Below are 22,202 nucleotides of genomic sequence, written 5' to 3'. Positions count from 1 at the left end.
ATCTTCGCAATGAGGTGTCCATTGAGGCTATTATTTATCTTTTCTGCTAGCAGATAGCAGTGCAGACCATTTTAGGCTGTCAGGGAGGTTCAAGTGCTCCTGCAGGAATTGAGCAGACTTCCCTTTCTCCTTTGTTTCTAGACTTGAACCTCAAGGTGGTTTTCTGTCCTGGGGCAGGAAGGGGGTACCTTTTCTTAGGTCATAAGTTCCCTGTCATCCTTCCCAGAGTATTGGGTGCCAGCTTGCCTGAGAGTCCATAATGATGATTGGCCCCTCATGAGATCTGTTTCCTATAATAATGAAAATCTTCCAGAGGATTTATATGTGCTTCAGCCTTAAACATTTTCAGTGAAGTGAAAGTGAATGTCGCTTAGTCATGTCCGACTCTTTGTCACGCCATGGACTACACAGTCCATGGAATTCTCCAGGCCAGAATACTGGAGTGGACAGCCTTCTCTTCTCCAGGGGATCTTCCCAACCCAGGGATCGAACCCAGGTCTCCTGCATTGCAGGCAGATTCTTTACCAGCTGAGCCACAAGGGAAGCCCTTGTTTTCAGAGTCTGCCTCATAAGGAACTCATTCACCAGAAATTCCTAAGTCTCAGTCAAGTAAGTTAGTTGGAATTAAGCGAGGTAAGCCCTGTCCAGGACTTGCCAGTATCCATTCTAAGAGTAGGGTTATGTCTTCCAGGTAAAACGAAGATGAGCGTGGAGATTAGACATCATTCTCAGGAAGATCTATATGGTTCAGAGTTTGAGTAGGTAGAGAAGGAAGAGTAGTGGTCCAGGCCAGGTCTTGATTGTGATTAGTTTTCTGCTCTTGGTGTAATTAGGTGCAATAATTGGAGACAATTATGTTATCTAATGTAGTGAGTTTTTGTACTTTATAAATAAATTTAGTTTCAAATTATACAATAGCTGAGATTCTCTAACTTACAAACCACAAAGAACAGCTAATTACCATAATTAACAGTTTCCTGTAACACTTGAATGTTAAAGGTATGAAAAAACACACATTAGATTTTATTTGGAATTCCAAAGTAGTTCCAGCAATAAAGTTCTAGACCAAATTATTCCATTCTTTGACTGTTTCTCCAAGCATTTTGGGAGTATATTATCTCATTAAATCCTCTTAATCCCCTTGTGAAATAAGGCAGTAAGATCCCAGTTGTGTAGAGGAAGACTTTGAATTGAGAAGTAACTTCTCCAGAACAAAGAGCAGTTGGTTACAGAGCTAGGATTTCTGAGTTCAAGAGAGTTTTCATATGCCAATTAACTCTAGTTATTTTACTGAGCTATACTGCCTTTAGTTCATGAGTGCTTCATTTTCCTTTTCGTTCTCCTTTAATTACATGCTAAAAAAAAGTTTGTAGAACTTAGAAACTTGAAATATATGGGACAGTTGAAGTTTTGATATTATCTGTGACATTTTCTGAATTAGTCTAAGACTTTGGTAGTTGTTTTTCCTATTTGTGTTAAAATATTATCACATTTTTAATACATAGTATTCGCCAACTGATTTCTGAATATAAAGAAGAGAGACCTAAAACTCCTCCTGAAAACAGCAACCCAGGTAAGTTATCTGACAATGAATTACTCTTGGTGATGCTACCATAGATAAAATAGGAATGAGCAACTTTAATGATGAAAGAGCAATGAAAAAGCATATGTAATTTGCATGTGTATTTTATTTTTTAAATTAATTTCTTAATAGTCTAGTATTCCGAATTGTTTAAGAAGTTAATTGTAGGGTAACTTAAAATCAGAGACTGTATTATCTTAAAACAAATCCATGTATTTAATCATGGCCCTTAAAATCCTATATTAGATTTTCTTGTAGATAGAAAAAACTTTTAAAGTTAGTATGATATATATTTTCTGTATAATCATACCAAATTAGACTTCTTATAACTTTAATTTTTACAAATGGTTTGCAGTTAGTGAATGAATAGTTAGTAGTTCCTGTGTAGTGAGTGATCTCACTAAAAAAGTTACCATCGTTACAACTGGGAACCTCAACAATACCTTCCTGGTAGGATACCAAATGATAAACAATAAGAACTACAAAGCTGAGCCAGTGTGCAGCACGCCAGGAAGCGATTATTTTTGAAAGGTACCTACCAATAGTACAGGAGACAGAAAAACAGTGCCTGGCTGAGAACCAGTTATTTTGCCTATTGTTGGACTGACAAGGTCTCTGTTGCCAACTTCATTCCTTACAGATCCAAGAAGAGTGAGATAGATTGACTTCATTAGAACCAGATGTTTTCGTCTGTGTATTGGATAATTGTCATGACAGTATAGTTTTTTTAGAACAAGATGTTCTCTTGCCATTAGTTAAAAGATTATTGCATACAATATTCACATAGATCAAATTGGGACTCTGCAGACTCTAATAAAAGCACAAAAACACGTCACATTAACAAAAACACCACATGGCCCCTTGATGTGGCATCTAGCTCATTGCATAAGCTGTCTGAGAACACCTTTAACTTAGTAGACCTCTGTCTAATCAAAGAGGGCTTCCCAAGTGTCTCAGTAATAAAGAATCCGCCTGCCAATGCTGGAGATGTGGGGTTGATCCCTGGGTTGGGAAGATTCCCTGGAGAAGGAAAGGGCAACCCACTCTAGTATTCTTGCATGGAAAATCCTATGGACAGAAGAGCCTTGTGGGCTATAGTCCATGGGGTCGCAAAGAGTAGGACATGACTCAGTGATTTAACAACAGCAACATCCATCAAAGAACTCCTGTAGGTTGGTTTTACACGTTAGAGGAGACACAGAGATGACATAGAGTCTTGGTCTTCAACATACTCAGAATAGAATAGAGTTGTCCCCGGTTAATTTCTATATTTTTGTAAACAAAATTTTCAAAGAAAACATTCTTATTTATTTGTTCATTTGTTCACTGAAGAAATCATTGTATGTCTTTTATGTACTAAGCATTGTTTTGATGTCACAGAGTGCAAACATTTAAAAATCACTGCCCCTGCCCTCCAGGCGCGAGCTTGCAGGACTCCTCGCCCCATGGAGTCACTGCATGTGAGCCATCCCTCCAGCATCAGATCATGACAACACGTGTGAAATGTTGTCCAAGAGCACCAGAGTCCATCACTGCCTCCCTCCTTCCATCCCTCCCCTTGTTCATCAGCTTTGGATCTCATGATGTATGCCTTCCAACCTGAAAAAGCATGATTTCTATCAGCATTTGTCATATAATGGGGAGAACTGATATAATGATATCCCTCACTAGTACACAGGACTGTTTGGATCATCGTGCTCTTTGTGGTCCAGATACTCTTGAACAATGGAAGGACATAGTCTTAAGAGATTATACTTTTAAAATATATGTGTGTATATATATATATATATATATATATTTAAAACTTAAAAAAAAAGTTCAGCATATGTGTACCCTATTGTCTGCTCACCACTACAAGTCTAGTCCCCATCCTCACCACCCAGTTGGCCCCGTTTACCCCTTTGCCCTCCCCCACCTTCCTTTCAAGAGATTATTCTTTCTAAACCTAGACTCACTACATCTTTCATACTTCTCTTGCATCTGGAAAGAGGGCCAGGAAGACTTTGTTTCCTATGTTTTACCACGCTCTGAAGTTCAGTGCCTGTAGACCAAGCTTCCCTGTGAGAGGGTGTTTTCATCTTGAACTGAAGAGCCAGAGAAGTTGTGTTATGTCCCAGCAAGACACCTGTAGGCTCTGTTCACTGCTCCAGGCGATGGAAGTCCAGAAATACTGTGCTGTTTAAATATGCTATTGTCAGTTAATAGTACTGATTCTATTAATGGTATAGTATAACTTTGTGTCAGTCTTCTAGAGTTTGGTTAGGATTATGGTCATTGTAAACAGCCCTTCTTTCTTCTTTTTTTTGTTTTGCATTTGATGATATAAAGGAGAGGAGTAATTCTTAGGCATTAATGGCCTGCGAGTATAGTACAATCACTGTTCCCTCTAGTGTGGGCTCCAGGTGTGCTCCCAAAGGAATACTTTTAAGCAGAGCATCAGTCTTGAGGTTTTAATAGTCTGTATTTTTCTTTTGTTGATTTAAAATGTGTCTTACTTTTTTCTTTAATAGAGGATGAGAGTTCTGAAGAAGACTCTTTAAGCAGGTAGGATTTTATGGATGTTTTAAAATTGTATGTTTAAGTAAGGGAACACAGAAAAGAGAAACTAATGTTTGTTGAGCGTTCTACTCTGACTTCACTTTCACTTTTCACTTTCATGCATTGGAGAAGGAGATGGCAACCCACTCCAGTGTTCTTGTCTGGAGAATCCCAGGGACAGGGGAGCCTGGTGGGCTGCCGTCTATGGGGTCGCATAGAGTCGGATACGACTGAAGCGAGTTAGCAGCAGCGGCAGCAGAGTCATCGCAGCAGCTATGTAAAGTAGCTGTGTCCTGCTTTTACTTAATTAGCCACCTATGGTTCAGGAGGTTGATGAACTGACCCGTGATTGCGTGGTTAAAATGAGTTGACCTGTGATTTGACAGCTGGCCTGCTTGGCTCCCACGTCCACTCTCGTGTCCCTCAGCAGAGACTGAGAAGTACTGTGTAGCATATAAGTTAAACATATAAATTAGTTCTTTGATATCTGTACGTTTTAAGTTTCAGACATTGCTGAGAACTACTGTTCCATAGTAAAGGGGAGGGGTGGGGCCGTCTCAGTAAGTGATTTCGCTGCTGAAGGACCAAGACTGCCATTTTTGATGAATGCCGTTTATTTAGTCTTTGAACTAGGAACAGAGAATTCAGAAGGAACAGCATATCTTTCCACTTTGTTTCAAGTCATCAGGTTTATTCCAGTTTGGGCAAACGAGTTATGTCAATCCACCAATTTGATTTTCAGTTCAGTTATTGGGACTTTTGGTGAAACCAAATTATGTTCAGGCTCTGCCAGTGTATTGGCTCTCACTGTATGTAACAATGAGTCTTAACTAGGTATTTCAATAGTTGGGAGAGATGGAAGCAGAAATAGGTAATTAAAAACCTTTTAGAGACTTCCCTGGGCTTGCAGTGGTTAAGATGGTCAATAAGACTTCTCCTCCCAGTGTAGGCAGTGTGGGTTTGATCCCCGTTCCGGAAGCTAAGGTCCCACATGCCTCAGGTAAGAAAACCAAAACGTAAAATAGAAGCAGCATTGGGACAAATTCAAGAAAGACTTTAAAAGTGGTCCACATCAAAATATATTTTTTTTAGAAAAAAAGCTTTTTTAAAACAGAGACCAAGTTTTAATTATGTCAAGAAACTTCATTTAATATGCAGATACGAAATACACAGAAAGAAAAACAACAATACAGTATACTAACGCATACATATGGAATTTAGAAAGATGGTAACGATAACCCTGTATGCGAGACAGCAAAAGAGACACAGATGTATAGAACAGTCTTTTGGACTCTGTGGGAGAAGGAGAGGGTGGGATGATCTGGGAGAATGGCATTGAAACATGTATAATATCATATATGAAATGAGTCGCCAGCCCAGGTTCAATGCATGACACAGGATGCTCGGGGCTGGTGCACTGAGACGACCCAGAGGGATGGTACAGGGAGGGAGGAGGGAGGGGGGTTCAGGATGGGGAACACGTGTATACCTGTGGCGGATACATGTTGATGTATGGCAAAACCAATACAATATTGTAAAGTAATTAACCTCCAGTTAAAATAAATTTATATTAAAAAAATACGCAGATAGCCAAACTTTCACTTGTTTTTTTTGTTTAAAGAGATGAACTCACTCATTTATGTTGTTTATGTTTTTGTTCTAAAGGTTTTCCAACAAACCTGGTGTTGATTCATGGCCTACATCAGATGATGAAGACTTAGATTTGGAAACCAAGGTAAAGTGCTCTCTTCTGTAATTAGTTTTCCTGCTCTGAATTTAGTTTCATATAGCATTTACTCTTAATATTCAGCAGTGGTGTCCCTCTCACTGTTTTATGTTTGTAATGGGAAGTTGGTGAGAGCAAACCATTTTATAAAAATATGACTAGTTGACGTTTTTTTCTTTTTACTTTAGTAAATACTGAAAAGTGAAAGTGAAGTCTCTCAGTCGTGTCCGACTCTTTGCGACCCCATGGACTGTAGCCTACTAGGCTCCTCCATCCATGGGGTTTTCCAGGCAAGAGTACTGGAGTGGGTTGCCGTTTCCTTCTCCAGGAGATCTTCCCGACCCAGGTGTTGAACCCAGGTCTCCTGCTTTGTAGGCAGATGCTTTATTGTCTGAGCCACCAGGGAAGTCTCAAATACTGAAGGTGGAGTGAAGGAAAAAAATGGATTGGAAAATACATAGAGACAGGAAAATCGTACTGGGAAAAGCTTTCTTACAATGGAGGAAATACAAAATTTGGTCAAGGATATAGAGTCTTACTGTGAATTTTAAACCATACTGACTTGACTTTTATAATACTCGTAGTGGATACAATTACTTACTGTAATAATCATGGAATCTTCCTGGAACTTTTCAGTTCCAAAACTATATAGTTTATATCATCTAGTTTTTTTTCTACTCTTAGACACTATTTTGGTTTCTTAGAACTGTTAGGAGGGTGCTTTTTTTTTTGTTTCTTTCTCTGTTTCTGTCTTTGGCTCTGCATTAAAACTAAAGTAAAATAGTTGTAATTATGGAAATTTAGAAATTAAAAATCTGTTTCTCAAAACCCATATTATAAAGGGATTCCACTGTGTTTTCTAAAGCATTCCATTAAGAAGATATTCCCAATTGTTCATCTCATTGAAGAACACATGTTTTGCCTAAAATAATAACCAGCTGTAGAAACACAGGCTTTTAATAACCATAAGATAAAACTTACAACTTCAGATATTTTTTGTATTGTAGTAAAAAAAAAAAAAGTGCACTGAAAGTCCTTGTGTCATATTCTAAAATTTCAGATTTCAGACATTTTGTATTATTGTTATTTAAATATTCACCTTATAGCCCCTGTGTCAGTATAAACGAGTGGAGTTCAGGAAACAATTGTGCATCTCCTGGAGCGTGTAACATATATCTCAAATGTAAGAACCATTTTAATCGTATTTGAATGTGAATGAATGAAGAGACAAATGGAATCCTACGTAATATTACAGCTAATATGCATAATATAGCAGTTAAGTCTGTTTGAATTCTAAAAATATGACTTAAATTTAGATTCTCTTTTTAATATTTAGGATGTAGAAGTTCAGTTATGTTAAGGAAGGAGGTCCTGCGCATCAAGAAAATAAATAAGAAAAACGTGATAAAAATGTTATTGTATATTTTTCAGTGTTGTCCAACTGGGAGCTGAGAATTTTAGATTGCTATTTCTTGACCTTCTTTTTAGCTCCATCTTGTATTCCATTAATTTTTTCTTTTCAAACAGTATATTCTCCTTAGAATTCTGAGTACCAGTCCTTGTTCCCAGTGAAATGTTAGGAATATTTCTTTATCAGTTCCTCTCTCTAGTAATACTTGACAGCATTCAGGTAGTGATAGATGATCATGTGCAGCTAATTGAATGACTTTTTTTATAGTGGCAAAATTGGACTGTTTATTACAGTATTATTTATAAACAGTTTTAAAGTAATATAAATCACTATTATTAGGGGTACACAATGAACAAAAGCCTCTGTTTTAAATATATGTTTTATATACAATTTATGTTGATATTTTCATAAAACTTGAACAGTGTAGATATATAATTTATGTATTAATAAAAATGTATAAAGCATAGGCTTTGTTCATAGTGTATCCTTAACAATACTGATGTATTACTGATTTATTGTATATAAATTCTAAATATATATGTTTTTCCACATACCTCATTATATTTATGCTTTTCTTTTTTTTTCCTTAAGTTTGTACTTCACTAGGCATATTTCACTTTTTCCTTACTTTTTCCTCCCCTACCATTTGTCGTTTTTAATATTTACTGTTAACCTAATTTTTCCTTGCAGAATACATTTCTTCAGTGTCTGTTCTTTGACTCCATCTCATTCTGCCTCTATTGTTAACATGTTTGCTTATGGCTTTTTGTTTAGAGTGTTTGTGGCTTTCATTCATGATCATTGCCCTACAGGTTTAATATTTTTTTCACTCTTTCTTAGAATGAACTGAATTTAAAAAATCATGTGTCTTTAGCTCTTTGACAAACAGAATAGAAATAACTTTTCCCGTTTGCAGTTCTAATCCATCTAAATAAGGTTCTGCTAAAAACTAAACTTTCATATTTCCCTTCCCAAGCGATAATTCATGCATATAGAAATCATGCAAGTAAATTTCAAAATATAGCAACTAATTTAAATAGCTTAGTTTTTCAGACATAGTACTCTAAAGTATTGGGGATAAATTTTTATTCTAGAACATTTTGGTGGAGAAAGTAATCTAGTGGGTGTCACAGTATTTGTATAGCAGTATATTAGGGGTAAGGAGAGGAACATCCGGGGCTTCCTATGTCATCTGTCATAATCCTTACCCCGTGAGAAGGTTAGTCAGTGGCAGAACTGGGATTTGAATCCACATCTGAATGACTCCAGAGCTGGTGCTCTTTGTGTTAGATCATAGAGGAATGGGGGATGTTATAATTATTTTATTAAATTTGACTCATTATTCTTAAGGTTCTTATTTTCTTCTCCAGAATGTCCTGAAACCAAACTTAACAAAGCTAATGAATGCTTCTCAGCAATCCAAAAGAAACAGTAAGTTATCTAAGACTGTCCTCCTGGTGATTATTCACTGATTTGAAATTCAATTCAATTATTCACTGATTTGAAATTACAGATGTTCTCATGTACTCTCCCTTGTTTTCACTGTAGTAGAAGCAAAATGTGGCATTGTGAGAGCAGAGAGTACCACCTTGTCTGAGGACAGTAATTCTGATGGTGAAATTGAAGATGTGGTTGAAACCGTTCCCGAACCATCACCTGGAGTCCAGGGCTTCTCTCATCCCACCTTCCCATTGCCTGAGCCTCTTCCACAACCTCTCAAGTCTCTCGTGGGCCTTGGTCTCACAAAGGCAAGTTGTTTTGTTTGTAACTGTTTTTTCCTTGTACTTTTTCACATGCCATTCACATGTCATGTCCCCTTATATGACCAAAAGGATCCTACCACAGAAATGGCAGCTTTGAAAGTCACGATACAAAATGGTGTGATAATAGGAGCAATATATGCGCATGATTCAGATTTATAAATGCTGGCATACTAAGTATGCCCTTATGAAAGAAAAGCATTACCAAGCAATTAGGAAGAACAGCTAGATGCGTATGGACATGGGGAGGGTGGTGAAGGGGAAGAATTCACTTAAGAAGGACAAGATGAATATGAAATGGAATGAGGGACAGGATGAGACAGATTATTACACAAACACAACAGAAATAGTGGGGGTATGTCAGACGAGGAACTCTATGTTATAAATATGAGAAGAATTATTTCAAATTCAACTTAAGAGGAGACAGTGAGGTCATGAAAAAGCAATGCTCATACTCTTTTGAATGACATATAGCTGATTTTTATGAAGAACTAAAAGAAAATTTGTTCCTTACCTTTTTTGGTGGTTGTTTTTGAGGTTGGTAGTGGTTCTTGTTTTTTTTTTTTTTTATTGCAATATAATCAATTTACAATATTGTGTTAGTTTCAGGTGTACAGCAAAGTGTCTTGGTTATACTTATATATGTACATATGGCTTCCCTGGTGGCTCAGTTGGTAAAGAGTCTGCCTGCAGTGCGGGAGACCTGGGTTCAATCCCTGGGTCGGGAAGATCCCCTGGAGAAGGAAATGGCAACCCACTCCAGTATTCTTGCCTGCAGAATTCCATGGACAGAGGAGCCTGGTGGATTACAGTCCACGGGGTCACAAAGAGTCGGACGCAACTGAGGGACTAACACACACACATATGTATATATCTATATTGAATATAGTTCCCTCTGGAAGTTCATTTCAGTTGGAAGTGATTTGTCTTTTTAAACAAATTCTCACTTTCAAAGTAATGAAGCGATGTCTTCTATTTAATATAGCAAAACTTTAGTTCATAAACAATTCAAGGTGAGTTCTGTTTTAGGCCTTAGCAGATTTATTATGATTTAAGAATTTTTGGCCTTTCTCTTTCTTGTGGTTTCTAACTTACTGTTTGATAAATACTTAATGTACTTAACTAATTTATTGTACTGTTTGGTATAATCTTGGTGGGTGTTTTAGATCTTTTTGAAAATAAAGAGGAAATAAATAAGGATTTTATCTAGTCTTTTTACTAAAGTTATAATTTATAATTATATAAATGAGATTCTTACTCTCTTCATTAAATGAGAAAATTTTCAGCTGCAATAGTTTTAAAGAAAAAATGTAGAACATTTTTTTTGCTGAAGAGATTCTGATTTGTCTTTAATATCTACATGTAATGGCACTTACAGTAAATGAATGAAATCACAATTTATGATTTTATTTTCTAATACAGACTACTTGTTATTATAAAGTCATAAGGAAAGAAAAATTACCGACAGAGTTTAAAAATTATCTCTGGAAGATAATTTTTTACTTTTTGAAATATCTCTAGCCATATGTATACTCCATGTTATTCTTAAGAAATTTTATATTAACTTCAGTATTTATAGCTATTAAACTAGCCTGTCAATTCTTTGTTATATATATGAAACTAACATATAAATTCTTTTGTATCCAAAACTCAGAAATTGTGGTTACTTGATTTTTTTGGTTTGTTTGTTCTTTCCTGATACGAAGTTTGAGTCTGCTTGATAATCATAGATGTATTTGCAAAACCTTTATATCTCCAGCTTGAATAATCATAATTTTACTACTATTTTTAATATCTAGATCATTCCTTCAATCTTTACCTACTATTCCAGAAGGCACAGATAGGAAATTAGAGTTAGTGTGCTGTTTACAGGGAAATAAGAAGAAAACCTTGTGAATTTTCAAATAGGGTTTTGTATTTCTTTCTTACCTCATAGTAGTACTTTAAAATGACTCATAATTCCATACTCACATAAGCATTTCTCATCTACAATTTAAAACTTGTCTTTTAAGATCAATTTTAGAAAGGAGTCTTCTTGTAGCATCTTGAATTGGTGTTTTACTATTAAACCTTTTCATTACACTCAAAAATGCTTATTATTGTAATATCCCAGAAATGAATATTTGCACATATTTATAAAAGTATATTTTTATGTCCTTGAAACAGATGTTAAAATATATAACTGAAAATTTTAATGTCATAGTTTTCTTCCCCTGGTATTTTGTTTTCAAAAGTTCAGAATTCTGCATAGGTTTGCATTAATTATACTAGGTTAGCATATTTTACAAATAGTTATCTTAACAGCAGTGCTTTTCCTGAATAAGGCTATCTATTTCTAATCCAAAGGTATTTATCCAAATCCTTTCTTCTGAATCCCTTGCCTGCCTCAGATTAATTCATTACTCCCCAAACTGAAGGCCTTGTTCCTGACACTTCCCTCGTCCCTGACTCTTTGTAAGCTACACTGTCATCTGTTTTCCCCATCCTAGTAGACAGCATCACTGAAATGCCACAGCAGGAACGATCCCGGACTCCAAAGTTCCTTGAAATTACTGCATCCAGTCACTCAGCAAGTTCAGTATTTTCTACCTGCTTATCATTTTTCATGCCTTATTATCATAATCTACTTTCTCACTTATAATCTTGAAATATTCTTTTCAAGTTTTGCTTCCCTGATGTTTATCTTTATGTTGCTACCAGAGTAATCTTTCTAAAATATATTTGTCAATCTTTTCATTCCTCTTGGCTTTGCAGTTTGTTTTGGAATGATTTTTACTGTTTTTATTTGGCTGTTTTTAAAGCCAAATTCAACTTTTTAATTACAGTTTCATGGCAACTCTGGGTGATATGCAGTGTTTAGTTTGCTTCCTGTCCACTCTGGAGCATTGCTTATAGTTTTTTTTTTTTTTTTTTTTTTTACAATGCTGTCCTGTAAAATAATGTCATGTTTGCTACTCCCTGGTGCAGTGTAGTCTTTCCCCTTTCATTTGAGAAAAAGCATGACACCAAATAAAATATATTTGTGATGATGTAACCTTTTACTTGTGTGGTAGATTCCTGTCATGTGAAGAAAAAAAGATGACACTTGCTTTTTGCCATTTGACCCAGTCCTTCCGTTTTGTCTCTCTGTAGGGTTCCCAGTAACTGTGCTCTAGTTTTCCACATGACTTATTCGCACTGTTTCACACCTCGTCCTTTCCTTGGGCTGCCCTTCCCAGAATCCCCCTCACACCCTGGCTCTGTACTGTGTTTTCTGAGACACAGCCCTTTGTCACAGTGTTCCTTAAGCTTCACGGGCTCACCTGCCTCCTCTCTCCTTTGTGCCCTTCCTGTGCTTGGTCCGCTTCAGTTGCAGAGCTGTTGAAGGACACATTTCTGCCCTCTTGTTTGTTTTCACGTGTCTCTGCCTTGCCTAGAACACAGAACAGAATCGCTCTTTTCTTTACATTTCTAACTTCTCCGAGGACAGTGTCTATGATTTCTTAGACAACAGTGAATGTCATCTTACTGATTGACTGAATGACCAAATCAATGAATATGTTTTCTGAAGTTGGGTTTCTGTTTTATTTTGTCTTGTTTTTATAGGAAGGAGCCACAAAGCCAGAGATTGTGGACAAAGAAAGTGATACAGATATTGTTGAAAGGGCTCCACAAGAGCAAATAAATCATGACCTTTTGAGTTCTGTTGATGGAACACACAAAAATAATAGAAGTGGTAAGTTAGTGAATGTCTGTGGATTTTTTTCTATGCTTAAAAGCTCAAATAAAAACCTTTAAAGTGCGTAGATGCAAATATGGCATCCATTTCTTTTTAAGTGTGTTTCTTTTGCTCTCTTTCTTCAGAAGTGTCCCAAGTACTACCAGCTTTTTCTTCTTGAAAATGCTTCAACCCTCTGAAATTCTTTTCCACTAGTTCATTTTATTGAATTATTTGTGGATAGAGATAGACATATATGTATTAAAATTCATACTAGTAAATGTTCTCATTAATGTATCTGTGATTCCATTTTACAGATATGATGTCAGCCTTAGGTTTGGGAGAAGAGGAAGATATAGAATCACCTTGGGATTCTGAGGTACTGTCTTCTGTTATTATTTTGAAATGTAAACAATCGAGTGATGTAAAAACATAAAAGCGGAAGATGCTGTGACTTTCTCACCTTTGCATTTGCCCATCACAATATTTTATTTTTAATTTGATTTTAATCTTTATTTTTAATTATTGGTTTTAATCAATAAGATAATTCTGTGCTAAATACTACCACATAGTACACTTTAGCTAACTGTCAACGTTTACCTAATGAAATCAGTGTAATACGGAAATCAAGGCTCAGAAGTCATAAGGAATCTGTTTGTGTTCTGAAGTTACATTTATCTAAAAACTGAAGCATTGTTACAGGTGAGTCTATGGTCAGATGTTCCTTTCTTTCTTTCTTTCTTCTTCTCTTCCTTCAATTTTTATTGGAGTATAGTTGATTTGCAATACTGTGTTAGGTTCAGGTGTACAGTGAAGTGAATCAGTTATATATCTCTCTCTATATATCAGCTCTGTTTTACGTTCTTTTCCTGTGTGGGCCATTACAGAATATTGAGTGGAGTTCCCTGTGCTGTGCCGTAGGTCCTTAGTTATCTGTTTTATACACTGTAGTGTGTAGTGTGTTTGTGTCATCCCCAACCTCCCAAGCAAATGTATGTTTCTTTGGCACAAGTGCGTGTGTAAAACTGCACAGAGGGCCAGAGAGAAACGGGTTGAACTATGGTTTTTTTTACCACGTCAACATCGAAAAGATAGTGCTTGAAACTTGAAGGTATTATTACATTTGGATTGTCAAGTTAATCTGCAAGGAACATTTCAAGAGAAGCAAAAGCATAGGGAATAGTAAGAAATATGTGGTATAAGAACAGCAGTTAGCTTTGCTTTGTGATGTTTTAGTTAAGTACAAACCATTTTGGATAGTTTAACTAGCACGCACAGAGAACCTTTATGGCAGCCGTACTTGAAGTAACATAAAGTAACAGTGCTCTGTTTGAAGGTGGCAGCTATGGAAGGAGATAAGAAGGGCCTGATCTCTTAGATGCAGGTAGCCACTGCCTGGTGATACAGTGCCGTGTTTGAAGTCAGCATCCTGAAATCTGTCACTTAGCAGCTGTGGATCTTGGCAAACCTGTCTTAACCAGGTTAAATGTAGGCAGTTTTTAAAAGTAGGATATTTTCTTCAAAAGGAATTAGGAAATCTTCATGTAACTCAATATTAATTTTAACAGAGTATCTCTGAGGATCTTTTATCTGGAGCTGCTGGTCAAAGAGGAAAAAATACATTAAATGGACAAGTTGAAGGTAAGAACTATATTTTATAGAAAAGTCATTTGACAGAATGTTGATTTAAAATGGAAATGCTGATATATTCTAATAGGCAAAGAAAATCACCTGTCAGATGTGTAGTGAGATAAAAGATGAGAAAAGGAGGGAAATAGTGTATCTTATCAGGTGTCAGCCACAGATTAAATTGAGAATCCAGTTTAAGGAGCTAAATTATTTAGCTCCTGGACTTCCTTGGTGGTCCAGTGGTTAGGACTCTATGCAGTTACGAGCCTCCAATGCAGGGGGTGCTGGTTCGATCCCTACTCAGGGAACTAAGATTCCATTTGACGCATGGGCAAAAAAAGAAAATTAATTCTGTTTCAAGATACTCTATGATCTAAGGAAGGTTGAGAAACAAGAGGAAAGAGGGAATGAAGGATTAGAGAGGCAGAGGGTATAGGGAGGAAATGAAGGAAAAGGAAGCACAGGTCTATGGGGAAGGTGGCAATAAGTAAGATCATGCTTTAGAAAAAGGGAGAGTATTTGATATGGACAAAGCATTTGAAGTGAGCTTCCAGCACCAAAACGTGTCAGAGAAGAACAGCAAAGCTTTCCCCTCTTCCTGTCTTCCTCATTGTTAGGAAGGCATTCAGGATTGAGGTCCCTGGGCGTGCAGAGCGGTGTGTCATCCTCTGTGGGGGAGCGTGGGCATAGGTGCTCAGCTGTAATGTGTGCAGATTGGTGTCATACGAAATGTTGGTGCTTTATAGGATGGTGTCACATAGGCCAACAAAAGAGAACTGGAAAGAAGGAGCAAGCAGGGGGCATGGTAGGGAGATCAGGTCACCTACAGCTTGATAGAGAGTCCACTGGAAAGTTTCCAACTTGTAATGCAGTTTCACATTGGGGGGAGTGTTAGAGTGAGGAACTTGAGGCTAAGATTTCAGGGGAATAAATTAAGTTGAAGTAATGTAGAAGCAGACTCAGTATAGACCAGAGTTTCTCAGATTTTAACTAGTAGCCTGGGGACCTTGTGTGAAGTGCACATACTGAGCAGGAAGTCTGAGAATCTGTGTTTCTAACAAGCTCTCCGAGTAGCAAGGGTGTAGCCTTGGATTTAGAGAAATCTGGAAGTAGAGCTTTGGAGAGTGCAGGACATAACAGGATCAAGGAAAAGCATTATTTTGTTTCTCTTTCTAACCGTGTCTATAGCCAGAGGGAAGCAAAGAGTTGAAGTAGCAATTACAGGTGTAAGATACCATTGCTAAGCAAAGAGGGAAAAAGAAGTGGTGGGGATGGTCCATAGAAAGAATGTAAAGGGGGAAGAATTCCAGATTACCCTTTATAGAGGAAAGAATCTAATAAAAGGACGGAGGGAAGACAGTAAGGCCTTAGAGAGGTGAGTTTGGAGTTGAGGAAACTTGAAGGAAGTCCTTCTAGATGGCTTCAGTGTATTTGCAATGAGAAGAGATAAGATCACTGTTGCTCCAGAGAATACTGGAGGTGGGAGGGGGTGCTAGAAGTGGGGGAAACTCCAGCCACTCCACATACCTATCAGGCCTCAAAGATATGTGTTGTATCGGTATTTGTTATTCAAATTAGATTAATGTGAATATGGGGGCATTGACTTTTTTTGACAGTTGTTACACAGAAATCCTTTGAAGCAGTAGCATGGTGTACCAAACCAAACTAAGTTTTGAAACAAAACAGATTAATAGGGTTCATGCCCTAAATGCTAGAATTGTTATTTTTTTATAAGTACTACACTGATTTTGAAACATGCAGGATTTCAAATATCTAATAATGGTGTGACAGTTAAATTTATTATTTCCTTTTGATAATTGACTTTCAATATTGAGAACTTATTATACATTATTTTCTAGATGTGTCTTATATACCTTCTTGCATGATTGGATCAAGAAACTTTAAGATGGCTAAACTAGAGGAGCCAAGACATGTAGGCATACCAGTAGCCCACATGGGTATGAAAAAAAGTGAATATTGTTATGAACTATTATTCTACAAGTGTGTATCCCAGCTAATCAGTTCATTACTCTTTCTCTGATGAGAAATGAATTATGCATTCAGTTGAATTGTCATCCCAGCTGTGCACTTCTTAAATGACTGGACAGGTTGAAGAACATGATAAATACTTGTAGTATAATGGTATAAATGATATTGCTGTATTGCATTCAAGATAATGCTGTTGCATTTTACCATCTACTTTCACATTTATCTTCTTGGGGTCATGGTTTGCTCCTCTGATTAAGATCACTTTTCTCCTCATCAGTCAGCATGTTCTCATTGGTCTGTGTGCACTTTAATGTTTTATAAAGTCATTGAAAACGTAATGTTACTTTTGAAATCTTAACTGCATGTTTTGTTAAACCTTTATTTCTATTTTTTCTTCACTATCTATACTGAATTCATGGTCTGTCTTGCTGGTGTCCTAACATCCCCCTGAAAACAAGATACTAAAACTGAACGTATTCACTGCCAAGGCTGAGCACAAGGATTTCTGCTCAGTACTAACTCTGCATGAATGTAGAGCTGGCTTTCATATTTACATGTTATTAACTCTGTGTCCCTTTTGCCTTTTAGATTCTCCTGAGAAATATCCTAACGTGAAGGTAAAATCGTTTATGTTTTTATCTTGAATTATGAACTGTGGATTGTATCAAATGTACATTATTTATTAATCAACTTGTTTCCAAACCCATTCAGCCCGCAGTCTTAGTGAAAGATTCTGTTCCTAATAAAACAGTCGGAATGAAGGATTTACAGACATCCAGTTCAGGTAAATTTTGCAATACACACTTAACTCTGAAAAGAGGGACACTGAAGTATTTGAAATGCTCAGTCTTCATACTGCTAACTTTTTTTTTGCAAATTTAATTGAAGCATTTGACATACATAAGGCAAATGTTGTTATTGGTATCCGTGTTTTGAAAAAAAAATATACAAGCATAAGAACAAGAAATTTTTAAAATGTAAACTTGAACTCAATATGTTTCTGTATATGTTTCGATACCCTGAAGTTCTCAGTTTGGAATCCGTATACTTTTAGGGATTCTCAGAAATTATTAGATCCTAAGATTTTTCCAGTGTCCAAAAATGCTTATTTGAGCTCTGACCTTTACCTAGAGTAAAGCTTCTCTTGCTAATATATCAGTTGCATTTCAGCTTATAATTATTTCATTTTAGTGTTGTTACACAGATGAATGTAGGCCAACCAGATGTTTTGTTTAGCAGACTTTGTGTGTGTGTTGTTTTTGTGGTATCTTTGATTATTAGAAGTAGGGGAAGTACTCATACTTAACAGTGATTCTGAACATTTTGGCTTTAGGATCCTTTTATACTTCTAAAAATTATTGAGAATGCCATGGAACTTTTGTTTAAGTAGGTTGTATTTATTGATGTTCACTGTATTGGAAAACAAAGCTGAAAAACTTAAAATACAAGAACACAGAATCATAATGGCTAATTCCACTTGTCTTTAGAGTTATAATATCACATATCGTGTCTCTGAAGAACCCCACTGTGCACTCGGAAGAGAGTGAGAATGGAAGTATAACATTTAGTGTTGTTGTGAAAATAGTTCTGACCTCTTGGACCCCCTGACCCGATGGTCTCTGAACGTCACGGAGTTTCAGGGCACACTTGAGAACCACAGTTTTAAACTGTTGAAGTGGTTAGACGTGAAACGATAAAGGGGGCCTTGAGTTGAAATGGGGTTTAAAGTTTCACTTATACATTTCTTGCTTGTTTCTTTGACTTCTCTTAAGAAAGTTAGACCTGACAGCTTTTTTTTTTTGAAGCAAACATTTTTGTGTTGCATTCATTCTTGTCTCATGGTGCTCTGTGCTCTTTGGATCCAGTATGGTCCTCAACTTACCCTATTTTCACGTGGAAACAATTAGTCACACACAAGCGTGTCATTTCTTAGATAAGTTTATGTTTATCCAAGGCTTAAAAAATGGGTTCTGAAGATATTGATACATTGAAAAAGGCTGTCTCTTTGTAATTAAAGTAGTTGTAGTTGTTGTTGGTGATGTTCAGTTGCTAAATCTTGTCCTACTCTTTGTGACCCTATGGACTGTAGCACGGCAGGCCGCCCTGTCCCTCACCGTCTCCCCAAGTTTGCCTAGTCTTGTCCACTGAATCAGTGATGCTCTCCAACCATCTCACCCTCTGCTGTCCCCTTCTCCTCCCCTCAATCTTTTCCAGCATCAGGGTCTTTTCCAGTGAGTTGGCTCTTCACATCAGGTGGCTAAAGTATTGGAGCTTCAGTTTCAGCATCAGTCCTTCCAGTGTGTATTCAGGGTTCATTTCCCTTAGAATTGACTGGTTTGATCTCTTTGCTCTCCAGGGACTCTCAAGAGTCTTCTCTAGCACAACAATTTGAAAGCATCAGTTCTTTGGCACTCAGCCTTCTTTACTGTCCAACTCTCACATCCCTCTGTAACTATTGGAAAAACCATAGCTTTGACTGTACAGACTTTTGTTGGCAAAGTGATGGCTTTGCTTTTTAATACATTGTCTTGGTTTGTACCATTAATTAAGGTAGTACCTTATTCAATAGAAGTGTTTTTAAAACACTTTAAAGTACCTATTCAATAGAAGTGTTTTTAATACCATGGTCTCTAGAACATACAATATTGTCATGCATAATTAAATGTAAAATAAATGCCATAATTTTGTTAAAAAAATTTGTATGTTGAAGAAAAATAATTATTAATAAAGTTCTTATGGAATACAGAATATATAATAGAGATTGAGTGAATCAAAGTAAGTAATACTAGAAAATTAGCAAGTAGAAAAAAATGAGAACTAGTTAATGTCTCTTCATGAATGGCAGTGAAGTGTAAGATATAATAAGCTCTGAAGGACTAATGAGTGAGGGGAGAGGAGGACATGGAACTGATTCTCTGAAGAAAGACTTTGTACAAGTTAGTTAGAGTAGTATACTTACTGACATTCTAATAAATGGAAACTTTGTTTTCAGATTTTTCAGATTCCGATTCTCCTAGTTTGAGCCTCAACAATGAGACTTATCAAAGAGTGGGGCATTTAAAAGTTGATCAGTGTCCACCAGTGTCACAGTCAGTGACCAAAAATCAGTCAGCATCCACAGAATTTGGACAGATGACTGTAATAGATAAAAGATGACTATTGGAGCAGTGTTTCTGGTAGAGAATTACACGCTCCATGACCTGTGCCAGTCTCGGCTGCCAGAAAACAGAAAAAGCAAACAAGGTAATGCAGAAGCCCAGGGCACTCCGCTGTGGGCCACCTGGGCACGGCCTAACCGTTATTCTGACAGTTCCAAATTAGATTTTGTGGCAAAACCTACCTTGTGTTGACTCCTTTTATGCAGCCTACAGCCAAGCAATACCTCTTAGCAAGGTGTTTGCATTCTCCCTCTGACCATAGTAATACAATAAATACAAAGAGAGTTAGGAGAAAGTAAGCTTGTTTAGCCTAGTATTTAGCACACGCCTGAAAGTGGGTAGCAGGATTATATTTAGAATTCTGGGACTAGTTGGGAGACCTCAGTAGACATCTAGACATTGCCTTCTCAAAATGTAACTTCATAGCAATATTGAAGGAGTGCTGTATCATTTAAAAGCAGTATATAAAAAGTCAATTCTGATTCTACTAGGATGCCCAGTCTATTGAGTAACCATGTCCAATATGTGTTGTCCATAAATACCAATTAATTTAGCACCTTTAATCAGTCATATGGTCAGAGCTATAGTAAGAAATCATATACTGTTTCTTTTTTTCACTCCTAGTTTTTTCTTTTCTATCCTCACCTATAGGTTTAACTTTGCATTTACAAAAGATTCTCAGTTATTTCCTAGAATAGTGACTACAAGCCATAAACTCAAAGTGTTTTATTTTTTTTTAATGTATAGAAGTGACTTGTTTGCCCTTGTTTGTCCATTAGCTTGGTATGTCCACGAAACGCAAATTCAGATAAAACCTATCCAGTCCCTTCAACAGAGGAAGATGTGAAATAGGAAAACTACAAAATAAATAGAAGCAACTTCAGACCATTCATGCAGATTGTTTCTCATCTTAGTTGATACCTTTTAGAAAGTAACCAGCAGAGTCTACTCCTTCAGGGTCCCCAGATTTGTACATTTATTCATTTCATAATGATTTATTCTATCCTGGACTCAGAAAATTTTATATCCTGAATATTTTTGGAAATGCTCCCCCAGTTCAGGCCTGCATCACCTTTGTTTTTTTCCGTTAATAATGCCTTCAGATTCATCTCCCTCCATTTGTTTGTATGCCCTTCAAATTCATTCCTCTTGTAGCATTTAGAGTCACCTCTCTCAAAAGCAGGTGTGACTGTGAACCACTCTTCAAATCACCTTAATGTCCAGGCATCATAAAGTGACACGTGAGGCTTTCATAGTCTGACTTCTGCCTGACTCTTCATCTCCCGCCCTTTCTGTCGTTTGCCATGGAATGCTGAAGTGCTGGTGATGCCCTGCTGACCTGTCTCTGTACTTTCTCAGATATTTACCCTGTTGTGTGTGTGCTTCTCTCCCCGTCTTGTTACAGCCTTGCATGCCTTCCCTCTCCTTCCCTTGGACTGTGTAAGTCTCCGCTCAGGCATTACCTCTAGAAAAGCATTCCCTGACATCTTTTATCTACATTTTTCTTTAAACTCCAGTGTCTAGTACAGAGCAGAAAGCTGATAAATAATTATTGAATAAATAATTGAATAAATTATTTATTGAATTATTGAATAGATAAGGACTATTTATATAAAAGTGATTTTTAAGAGCTTGTCCTGTCAGTTTAGGAGCCAAGAAGATAGGCATGTGAAAAAATAATTTACAATTCAGGTGAAGATACACTAGAAAAATGTATGAAGTACTAAGGTAGCTACAAGGAAAGGGATACCTGTTTATCTGAGGAAAGATAGCTATAATCAAGGACAACTTCACAAAGCAGATTGAGTCTTAAAAGATGAAAAGTTATTTGTCAGGAAGAGTACAGGGTAGCATTTCAGATGAAGGAATTGATAAAAGCATAAAAAGTAAGAGGAATTTTGTAAACTTTGAGTAATGTTGCAGTTGAAGCTTGGCATGTTGTTAAAAAGGTACTGTTATGAAGTAGAGGAGAGAATGTATTGTGACTTTATATGTCTGTCCTGTATTTTGAAATTTTGTTTGGTTTCTGATTGTTTTGTTCATTGATGTTTGGATGATTTTGTGAATGAATCTTTGAGCTGTTTGTGTGCCTGTATCCTGGTGACATCTGGTATTTTCCAAATTGTTTGTTGAAATTTTAGATCATTGGAAGTATTTCTTAAAGAAGTAAATATTCAGCTGAAGATTAAGATTAATTTAAGATGTCATTTGATACAATGTTTTAAATCTATGTTTTAAATAAAGATTATGTCTTTTATCTAAATATTCTAAGTAATTTTAACTATCCATACAGATTTGTCAGCAGAACTAGACTTAGAAATAACATCAGAGGAAGAAGAAGAAAAACCTGTTGGAGATGAAAGTAACCATTCCCAGGTATGTAAAAAGGTAAATTTAAATTTCTGGTTTAATACTGTTTCCTATGCTTCAACAGCATAATGCAGTGTGTAACAAAGATCATGACAAATGAAATTACCTTTCAAAATTAAATCAATAGGTAATAATTTAATAGTTTTTATAGCACCTTAATTATAAAACTTCAAATATTGTTAGAATCTATTTATAGTTTGTTTTTGGAATTGAGGGGAAAAAATTTCCTGACTATTGTTTACTTCCATTTTTATAACTTCACTACATGATTATGAAGGAGACATCAAATACTGAATTATAAGAGTAAACAGTTAAAATTATGAACAATATGACAATGATGAT

At 36.4% G+C, this 22,202-nt stretch overlaps 1 protein-coding gene across 11 annotated transcripts in view; it reads left to right on the top strand.

Moving 5' to 3' along the window:
* The window catches only part of LOC101118373 (ankyrin repeat domain-containing protein 26-like), a 73,993-nt gene that overhangs the window by 8,341 nt on the left and 43,450 nt on the right, over window positions 1–22,202 (top strand). For 4 of the 11 annotated variants that reach the window (XM_042230451.1, XM_042230450.1, XM_060397247.1 and 1 more), the window contains exons 5-16: window positions 1,506–1,573; window positions 4,093–4,126; window positions 5,786–5,855; window positions 8,628–8,688; window positions 8,806–9,005; window positions 12,603–12,732; window positions 13,032–13,093; window positions 14,283–14,355; window positions 16,203–16,301; window positions 16,921–16,949; window positions 17,044–17,116; window positions 21,784–21,866. In XM_042230451.1, coding sequence (XP_042086385.1) covers window positions 1,506–1,573; window positions 4,093–4,126; window positions 5,786–5,855; window positions 8,628–8,688; window positions 8,806–9,005; window positions 12,603–12,732; window positions 13,032–13,093; window positions 14,283–14,355; window positions 16,203–16,301; window positions 16,921–16,949; window positions 17,044–17,116; window positions 21,784–21,866 — 982 coding nt within the window. Of the gene's footprint in view, window positions 1–1,505; window positions 1,574–4,092; window positions 4,127–5,785; window positions 5,856–8,627; window positions 8,689–8,805; window positions 9,006–12,602; window positions 12,733–13,031; window positions 13,094–14,282; window positions 14,356–16,202; window positions 16,302–16,920; window positions 16,950–17,043; window positions 17,117–21,783; window positions 21,879–22,202 lie in introns of all 11 variants that reach the window. The other 7 variants (XM_042230449.1, XM_042230448.1, XM_042230453.2 and 4 more) reach the window with 3 other exon arrangements.

Source organism: Ovis aries, chromosome 13 (genome assembly GCF_016772045.2).
Source record: "Ovis aries strain OAR_USU_Benz2616 breed Rambouillet chromosome 13, ARS-UI_Ramb_v3.0, whole genome shotgun sequence".
Lineage (NCBI taxonomy): Eukaryota > Metazoa > Chordata > Mammalia > Artiodactyla > Bovidae > Ovis > Ovis aries.
Note: the sequence above shows the minus strand (reverse complement) of the source record. Positions and strands in the feature narration are given on the sequence as shown.